We start from the raw sequence: 10,236 nt of genomic DNA on the forward strand, positions 1-10,236 counted from the left end.
GCGAACTGTAAGCACAGGTTGGATGTATTCCTGTTTCTTCAAAGCGGTGAGCTGGCTTTGGCAAAACGCTTTTTATATATACAGTTACTTCCATATATATTTGGACAGAGATAACATTTTTCTAATTTTGGTTATAGACATTACCACAATGAATTTTAAACAAAACAATTCAGATGCAGTTGAAGTTCAGACTTTCAGCTTTCATTTGAGGGTATCCACATTAAAATTGGATGAAGGGCTTAGGAGTTTCAGCTCCTTAACATGTGCCACCCTGTTTTTAAAGGGACCAAAAGTAATTGGGCAGATTAAATAATTTTAAATAAAATGTTAATTTCTAGTACTTGGTTGAAAACCCTTTGTTGGCAATGACTGCATGAAGTCTGGAACTCATGGACATCACCAGATGCTGTGTTTCCTCCTTTTTGATGCTCTGCCAGGCCTTCACTGCGGTGGTTTTCAGTTGCTGTTTGTTTGTGGGCCTTTCTGTCTGAAGTTTAGTCTTTAACAAGTGAAATGCATGCTCAATTGGGTTGAGATCAGGTGACTGACTTGGCCTTTCAAGAATATTCCACTTCTTTGCTTTAATAAACTCCTCCATCTGTAGTATGAAACGACGACCAATCAGTTTGGCTGCATTTGGCTGGATCTGAGCACACAGTGTGGCTCTGAATACCTCAGAATTCATTTTGCTGCTTCTGTCCTGTGTCACATCATCAATAAACACTAGTGACCCAGTGCCACTGGCAGCCATGCATGCCCAAGCCATCACACTGCCTCTGCCGTGTTTTACAGATGATGTGGTATGCTTTGGATAGTGAGCTGTACCATGCCTTCGCCGTACGCTTCTCTTTCCATCATTCTGTATATATATATATATATATATATATATATATATATATATATATATATACAGTCGTACTCAAAAGTTTAAATACCCCAGCAGAATTTTTGCTTTCTTGGCCTTTTTTCAAAGAATATGACACCAAAACTTTTTCTTCACTTATAGTTAGTGGTTGGGTGAAGCCATTTATTCTCAAACTACTGTGTTTTCTCTTTTTAAATCATAATGACAACCCAAAACATCCAAATGACCCTGATCAAAAGTTCACATACCCCATTTCTTAATACGGTGTATTGCCCCCTCTAACATCAATGACAGCCTGAAGTCTTTTGTGATAGTTGTGGATGAGGTTCTTTATTTTCTCAGAGACACTAAGTAGTTTGACAATAAATGGCTTCACCAACCACTAACCATAAGTGGAGAAAAAGTTTTGGTGTTATCATTCATATTCTTTGAAAAAGGGCCAAGAAAACAAAATTTCTGCTGGGGTATGTAAACTTTTGAGCACAACTGTATACCTCTATATGTGACTATGCAAATCTACTGTACAAAGTGCTTACATAGTATGCTTGATAAGTAACCACTGACTGGGCTACCCGCTGCAGTTTTGCTAAAATGACAGTTTTATCAGAAACAGATTATCGCTACAGGACCAGTAAACCCGCTGCCATGTAGTCTTTCAAATTCATGAGCTCTGTATAATCCCGCCCCATGAAGGATTGGCAGTTTTGTGCCTATGCACAGCGTACACAGAGAACTGCCAATCAGTGGTGTGAACAGTTATACAGAGCTCAGCATTATGAGAACTGGTAGATCTACCGCAGATAAAACAGGGATTTTATCAAAACTGCAGCAAGAAGTCTAGTAAGTGTCACATCTCTGGAATCGGTGTCTCTGCCCCTACAGCATACTTGTCTTAAATGGAGTAGCAAATGCCTGGTACAGAACAAGTAATGAAATACTATCTGCTGTATGTGCACTGGTAGTGATTTGAATTTGCACATTTAGAGGATTTGCGGTGTTTTTCCACAACAAATTCGGTCTGTGTTTTATATATTAATAGGTTTGTTCTGATTTTCACTAAATGCACTGGTCATATGTTGTGGGTTTTTTTCTTTTTTTATTATGCAGAAAGTTTCCATAATATGTGGATGAGTTTTTTATAACCTAATCTATTATGCTAGTTATGCTGTTACGCTAAGTATTGTGCTATGGATTTACCATAGTAAATACACTGTGTGCAGAATTATTAGGCAAGTTGTATTTTAGAGGATTATTTTTATTATTGATCAACAACTATGTTCTCAATCAACCCAAAAGACTCATAAATATCAAAGCTTAATATTTTTGGAAGTTGGAGTGGGTTTTTTTTATATTTGGCTATCTTAGGGAGGATATCTGTTTGTGCAGGTAACTATTGCTGTGCAGAATTATTAGGCAACTTAATAAAAACCAAATATTTTCCCATCTCACTTGTTTATTTTGACCAGGTAAACCAATATATCTGCACAAAATTTAGAAATAAAGATTTCTGACACGCAAAAATCAAACCCCCACAAAATTAGTGACCAATATAGCCACCTTTCTTTATGATGACACTCAACAGCCTTCCATCGATAGATTCTGTCAGTTGCTTGATCTGTTTATGATCAGAATTTTGTGTTTTAAGTAAAATTAACAGAAATATTTTTTATATTTATATGTAATATACTTTTTTTAAAAATATTTTTACAGTAAAGAACTGATAATGTCTATAATCACTGCCCTACGCAAAATAACCTAACAAAAAATAATTTACAATAAATTTAAAACTACTGTTACATATTCCTGGTGTCATTTATCCCATGAAGCGATTTCCAGCTTCAGGTCATTAAATATTACCCACTCAACAGACTCCATTATAGCCAATTGTGACTAAGCCCCGCCCCTTCCTGCAACTTTCACTTTCCGCAGTGATGGAACACTCGCATACATCTGGTGACATCACAGTAGGTGTGATATCACCGGCATTGTGACATCACATTCCACAAAGTTCCATGAACAACTGACTGCAGCCATTGAGCTTCAGTTGTGGTTGGCTTTGACTACAATATACGTGTGGATTGCATTTTTGCTAATTTTACATACTTCTTTTTGGTAATTGCCCTGTTGTTGCCTGACGAAACATGGACTTCACAGGGAACAGAAAGAGAAAAAAGAAAGTCAGTCTGGGAAGAACACCGACAACACCAGATGGACAAGACCTTGCAAATAACAAGGAACTTCCAGCAAAGGTTAGGAAGAAGGACCCCAAGAAATCTGGGCAGACTGGTCAGGTATTACCTGACAATGAGGGAACTAAGAATATTCCCTTCTTAAAAACTATACAAAAAAAATGTGGCAAGCTTGTGTTATACATCAGAAATCAAGCTGCTAACATTCTGAAAAGACTGATTGCAAGAGAGAAGAAAAGCGCCACTGTGGGTCCTACCAGGATCACTAACACGAAAGGCAATGAGAGTATAGCAGAAGAGGAAGGAACTGGGAAAAAGAGGAAACGGGAAGATCCAGCCGCCATTCAAGATGACGTCTCAGGTGAATGTAGTGGCCCCAGTAACAAACAAATAAAGACCACTGTCCCTCTCACCAGGGATATGTTTATCTTCCATAGTATACTCGGAGAAGGGGGTTATGGAAAGGTTATGCTGGCCACTGATAAGATACGAAGAGAAAGTGTGGCCCTTAAAATCATAAAGAAGAAAAGCCTAATCTCCTACCCTGAATGCCTTGTAGAACAGCATGTCCTGAAGATTACCCACAATAGCAGATTCCTAACACATTGCCATGCTGCATTTCAGACTGAAAACCATGCCTATTTTGTCACCGAGCTGGCCAGTGGAGGGGATCTGCATGACTATCTATATAGCACCATTCCTCTGAGGGACTCTATAGTATTTATGGCAGCAGAAATCGTTTGTGGCCTACAATTTCTGCACACCAATGGCATCATCCACCGGGATATAAAACCGGATAACATTCTGCTGACTGGCGACGGCCACATCAAAATTACAGATTTTGGACTATGCCTGTGTGAGTCTGATGAGAGATTTAATGCCAGTGTTTTCAGTGGAACACCTGGGTATGGCGCCCCAGAAATGATCATGGGAGACTTTTATGATGCCGGTGTAGACTGGTTCGCCTTCGGTGTCGTATTATACAACATGATTCTCCAAGACTCACCATTTGACGGAGACACCAGTGAAGAGGTTGAGAATAATGTCATCTGCCATGAACCATCATATGAAGACCTCACTGACCACGCTGCTGCTGACATTATGTTCAGACTCCTCTGCAAAGACCAATCTGTCCGGCTAGGGGTAAATGGGAAAATCAGAAATCACCCCTTCTTTTCCAATCTAAGCTGGACAGACATAGAGACAGGAAAAGCACCATCTCCTGTTATAGTAGAAAAGAACATGGATGTCAGCATGAGACAGCGGATCCCAGCACCGTGCAGTGAGGAACTGAGCGAGCCAATTCCTGTTGAAGAACAGGGGCTATTTACTAATTTTCCGTTTGTGGCTCCAGCATGGAGCACAACTTACCACTAAGCAGTGAAACAGCAAAATACCATCTAAACCTCCTGTTTCTTCGCTTAAAGTTATACTGTTACACTGATTACAATTATATCTTGGTTAATGAAATCCGTCTTGTAGTTGTTGTTTAATCTGTATTTGTAGTTTTCAGTTTATATGAAATTCTTGTACTTGGGGGGCGGCCGGTGGGGGGTCTTTATGTGGTGCTCTGCTTAGACATGCATCTGTATGGGCTTATGACAGGTCAATGATCCTTCAGTGACCTGACCCCTATTTTACATTTTGCATAGAATATTATTTGAAGAAAAATATAACATTCATCAGGCAGGCACCGGCGCGTGCAATGTAGCATGATAAGGTGGATAATAATCCTTAATTCATTTGATTTAGTCATATAATTTTGTTGGAAAAAAAATTATCTTAATCAAAATGGCGCCGGCGGACGTGTTTGCCTAGTAGCTTCATCTGCAGGCTACATTTTGGTAGAAAAATTTTTTTTTGGGCTCCATTAAGGTGGTGCCGGTGGCGCCTGCACAGTAGCATCCAATGGTCATTGAGTTAGATACCTGTAGGTGAATATCTGCTAAACTGTACATTCATACTATACATAAGGAAAACAGTCACTTTCATTTTATACATCCAGTACCTCAAGTATCGGAAGACATTTTCAGCGTGCAACAAAAACTACAACCACCAAAATTATCTGATGTCAAATTTGTCACCATTTATTGTTGGTTCACTGAACACAATGCCTTTGGCTATGGAATTATTATTATTATTTATTATTATAGCGCCATTTATTCCATGGCACTTTACATGTGAAAAGGGGTATACATAATATAAAAAACAAGTACAGTACTCTTAACTAGAGTTGAGCGACTTTCATTTTTTTAAGATCGAGTCGGGTTTTGTGAAACCCGATTTTGTCCAGAGTCGAGTCGAGTGCAGTCGGCCGATTATCGCTAAATGTCGGGGATCGACCGAAACACGAAACCCAATGCAAGTCAATGGGGAAGCATAGTCGGCAGTGAGTGGAGGCCAGGAAAACACCTACAGTGCCCATTTTAATGCCAAAAACATCCATTCTTGTTTCTGAAGCTTGTCAATCTTAATTAACTTTATAATAATAGTTGGGCATAGGGAATTGGGGGTCATTTGGCAAAAGTTGTGGGGGGAGTAGGGCCGGCTCAAGTTTTTCGTGGGCCCAGGAAATGCGGACTACGTCACGGCGGTGTTGCAGGGAAAGGTAAGTATTTCAACGTTGCAAGTGCTGTGATCCTGAGCAAGCAGGGGGGGCCCACTCGTTCGCATTGGCACTGGCACAGGGCCCCTCAAAGTACAGCGATGTGTGTTTGCATGGCGGGGGCGCCTCCCACCAGCAGCGACACTTTTGCGTACTCTGAGGGGCCCTGTGCCAGTGACGTCGCCAACGAGTATGCCCCCCCACCTGATGAAGGAACCTGCACTTTCATCTGCACCTTCCTCTCTGTCCCTGTGTAAGGTGGTATAACATGCGGGAAGGGGAACCTTACTTTCAGCAGGGTCAGATTCTGGCTGTGTAGAGTATAAGGGGAATGTAGTGGTCTAGGTCAATGTACCAGCAGACTCATCTAGCAGTGGCTGGGCAATGGGCAGGATGAGGAGGAAACAGATATAGGGCCAAAGAATAAAGTAGGCTAAATGCAGTTCAAAATTGGTAACAGGACTAAACAGGCGGCATTGCTTTGTTCAGTGGAGTAGCAAACCCAAGAGCAGCAGACACTGTTTCAAGGGCCTAACCACACTAGTAGGCCAAATGCAGTTTAATATCTGATAGTATAGGGCGAAAGCCAGAATGTGGAAGCTCAGCTTTGTTCAGTTGAGGACAACACCAGGCAGGGGCAGACAGACACCTTTAGTATGCCGGAACAGCCAATTTTTTTAAAAAACAGCAGTTAGTAAGAGGCAGAAGGTAGAAGCTCAGCTTTATTCAGTTGAGGACAACACCAGGCAGGGGCAGACAGACACCTTTAGTAGGCCGGAACAGCCAATTGCATTTTTAAAAATGGTAATTTGGAACTGAAGGTTGAAGCTCAGCTTTATTCAGTTGAGGACAACACCAGGCAGGGGCAGACAGACACCTTTAGTAGGCCGGAACAGCCAATGGCATTTTTAAAAATGGTAATTTGGAACAGAAGGTAGAAGCTCAGCTTTATTCAGTTGAGGACAACACCAGGCAGGGGCAGACATTCACCTTTAGTAGGCCGGAACAGCCAATTGCATTTTTAAAAATGGTAATTTGGAACAGAAGGTAGAAGCTCAGCTTTATTCAGTTGAGGACAACACCAGGCAGGGGCAGACATTCACCTTTAGTAGGCCGGAACAGCCAATTGCATTTTTAAAAATGGTAATTTGGAACTGAAGGTTGAAGCTCAGCTTTATTCAGTTGAGGACAACACCAGGCAGGGGCAGACATTCACCTTTAGTAGGCCGGAACAGCCAATTTTTTTAAAAAACAGCAGTTAGTAAGAGGCAGAAGGTAGAAGCTCAGCTTTATTCAGTTGAGGACAACACCAGGCAGGGGCAGACAGACACCTTTAGTAGGCCGGAACAGCCAATTGCATTTTTAAAAATGGTAATTTGGAACTGAAGGTTGAAGCTCAGCTTTATTCAGTTGAGGACAACACCAGGCAGGGGCAGACAGACACCTTTAGTAGGCCGGAACAGCCAATTTTTAAAAAAAACAGCAGTTAGTAAGAGGCAGAAGGTAGAAGCTCAGCTTTATTCAGTTGAGGACAACACCAGGCAGGGGCAGACAGACACCTTTAGTAGGCCGGAACAGCCAATTGCATTTTTAAAAATGGTAATTTGGAACTGAAGGTTGAAGCTCAGCTTTATTCAGTTGAGGACAACACCAGGCAGGGGCAGACAGACACCTTTAGTAGGCCGGAACAGCCAATGGCATTTTTAAAAATGGTAATTTGGAACAGAAGGTAGAAGCTCAGCTTTATTCAGTTGAGGACAACACCAGGCAGGGGCAGACATTCACCTTTAGTAGGCCGGAACAGCCAATTGCATTTTTAAAAATGGTAATTTGGAACAGAAGGTAGAAGCTCAGCTTTATTCAGTTGAGGACAACACCAGGCAGGGGCAGACAGACACCTTTAGTAGGCCGGAACAGCCAATGGCATTTTTAAAAATGGTAATTTGGAACAGAAGGTAGAAGCTCAGCTTTATTCAGTTGAGGACAACACCAGGCAGGGGCAGACATTCACCTTTAGTAGGCCGGAACAGCCAATTGCATTTTTAAAAATGGTAATTTGGAACAGAAGGTAGAAGCTCAGCTTTATTCAGTTGAGGACAACACCAGGCAGGGGCAGACATTCACCTTTAGTAGGCCGGAACAGCCAATTGCATTTTTAAAAATGGTAATTTGGAACTGAAGGTTGAAGCTCAGCTTTATTCAGTTGAGGACAACACCAGGCAGGGGCAGACAGACACCTTTAGTAGGCCGGAACAGCCAATTTTTTAAAAAAACAGCAGTTAGTAAGAGGCAGAAGGTAGAAGCTCAGCTTTATTCAGTTGCAGCTTCTTGGCAATAATATAACGAAGACGCGACAGGACAACACTCGGTGGATGCCATATCTGTGTTTTCAATGGAAAAAAACCTTTCAGTTAACTACTTGCAGGAGCAAGTTTTTGTAGCTGGTGGCCAATTTTTATACTGTACCAGTTTTTTGTTGTATGTGTTTTTGTTTTTAATGTTAAAATGTCTGCATTTGATATCTCTCCAGTATTTTCTTTTTTATAAGCAAAATACTGCAGTTTTACATCGGTTACATGGATACACAGGCAGCTTGGTGGTCAGTGGAGGAGTATTTAAAGTAGGGACCGCAGACAGGCTATCAAAGGCCTAAAATAACAAACAATAGGCTCATGGCAGCTTTACAGCGGTTACATGGATACACGGGCAGGCAGCTGGTGATGAGTGGAGGAGTATTTAAAGTAGGGACCGCAGACAGGCTATCAAAGGCCTAAAATAACAAACAATAGGCTCATGGCAGTTTTACAGCGGTTACATGGATACACGGGCAGGCAGCTGGTGATGAGTGGAGGAGTATTTAAAGTAGGGACCGCAGACAGGCTATCAAAGGCCTAAAATAACAAACAATAGGCTCATGGCAGTTTTACAGCGGTTACATGGATACACGGGCAGGCAGCTGGTGATGAGTGGAGGAGTATTTAAAGTAGGGATCGCAGACAGGCTATCAAAGGCCTAAAATAACAAACAATAGGCTCATGGCAGCTTTACAGCGGTTACATGGATACACAGGCAGCTTGGTGGTGAGTGGAGGAGTATTTAAAGTAGGGACCGCAGACAGGCTATCAAAGGCCTAAAATAACAAACAATAGGCTCATGGCAGTTTTACATCGGTTACATGGATACACAGGCAGCTTGGTGGTGAGTGGAGGAGTATTTAAAGTAGGGACCGCAGACAGGCTATCAAAGGCCTAAAATAACAAACAATAGGCTCATGGCAGCTTTACAGCGGTTACATGGATACACAGGCAGCTTGGTGGTGAGTGGAGGAGTATTTAAAGTAGGGACCGCAGACAGGCTATCAAAGGCCTAAAATAACAAACAATAGGCTCATGGCAGCTTTACAGCGGTTACATGGATACACAGGCAGCTTGGTGGTGAGTGGAGGAGTATTTAAAGTAGGGACCGCAGACAGGCTATCAAAGGCCTAAAATAACAAACAATAGGCTCATGGCAGTTTTACATCGGTTACATGGATACACAGGCAGCTTGGTGGTGAGTGGAGGAGTATTTAAAGTAGGGACCGCAGACAGGCTATCAAAGGCCTAAAATAACAAACAATAGGCTCATGTCAGCTTTACAGCGGTTACATGGATACACAGGCAGCTTGGTGGTGAGTGGAGGAGTATTTAAAGTAGGGACCGCAGACAGGCTATCAAAGGCCTAAAATAACAAACAATAGGCTCATGGCAGTTTTACAGCGGTTACATGGATACACGGGCAGGCAGCTGGTGATGAGTGGAGGAGTATTTAAAGTAGGGACCGCAGACAGGCTATCAAAGGCCTAAAATAACAAACAATAGGCTCATGGCAGCTTTACAGCGGTTACATGGATACACAGGCAGCTTGGTGATGAGTGGAGGAGTATTTAAAGTAGGGACCGCAGACAGGCTATCAAAGGCCTAAAATAACAAACAATAGGCTCATGGCAGTTTTACAGCGGTTACATGGATACACGGGCAGGCAGCTGGTGATGAGTGGAGGAGTATTTAAAGTAGGGACCGCAGACAGGCTATCAAAGGCCTAAAATAACAAACAATAGGCTCATGGCAGCTTTACAGCGGTTACATGGATACACAGGCAGCTTGGTGGTGAGTGGAGGAGTATTTAAAGTAGGGACCGCAGACAGGCTATCAAAGGCCTAAAATAACAAACAATAGGCTCATGGCAGTTTTACAGCGGTTACATGGATACACGGGCAGGCAGCTGGTGATGAGTGGAGGAGTATTTAAAGTAGGGACCGCAGACAGGCTATCAAAGGCCTAAAATAACAAACAATAGGCTCATGGCAGCTTTACAGCGGTTACATGGATACACAGGCAGCTTGGTGGTGAGTGGAGGAGTATTTAAAGTAGGGACCGCAGACAGGCTATCAAAGGCCTAAAATAACAAACAATAGGCTCATGGCAGTTTTACATCGGTTACATGGATACACAGGCAGCTTGGTGGTCAGTGGAGGAGTATTTAAAGTAGGGACCGCAGACAGGCTATCAAAGGCCTAAAATAACAAACAATAGGCT

The 10,236-nt window shown here is 42.2% G+C and overlaps 1 protein-coding gene across 1 annotated transcript; it reads left to right on the plus strand.

Moving 5' to 3' along the window:
* Window positions 1-2,894: 2,894 nt before the first annotated feature.
* Window positions 2,895-4,480, plus strand: LOC143794002 (protein kinase C delta type-like). The gene has a single exon (XM_077280909.1). The coding sequence runs from the start codon at window positions 3,007-3,009 to the stop codon at window positions 4,429-4,431; it is 1,425 nt and encodes a 474-aa protein (XP_077137024.1). The 5' UTR covers window positions 2,895-3,006; the 3' UTR covers window positions 4,432-4,480.
* The last annotated feature ends 5,756 nt before the right edge of the window (window positions 4,481-10,236 follow it).

This window comes from Ranitomeya variabilis, chromosome 1 (assembly GCF_051348905.1).
Source record: "Ranitomeya variabilis isolate aRanVar5 chromosome 1, aRanVar5.hap1, whole genome shotgun sequence".
Lineage (NCBI taxonomy): Eukaryota > Metazoa > Chordata > Amphibia > Anura > Dendrobatidae > Ranitomeya > Ranitomeya variabilis.

Excerpts from the sequence above, each read along its gene's own strand:
- LOC143794002 (XM_077280909.1), top strand. The coding sequence starts at position 3,007 with ATGGACTTCACAGGGAACAGAAAGAGAAAAAAGAAAGTCAGTCTGGGA.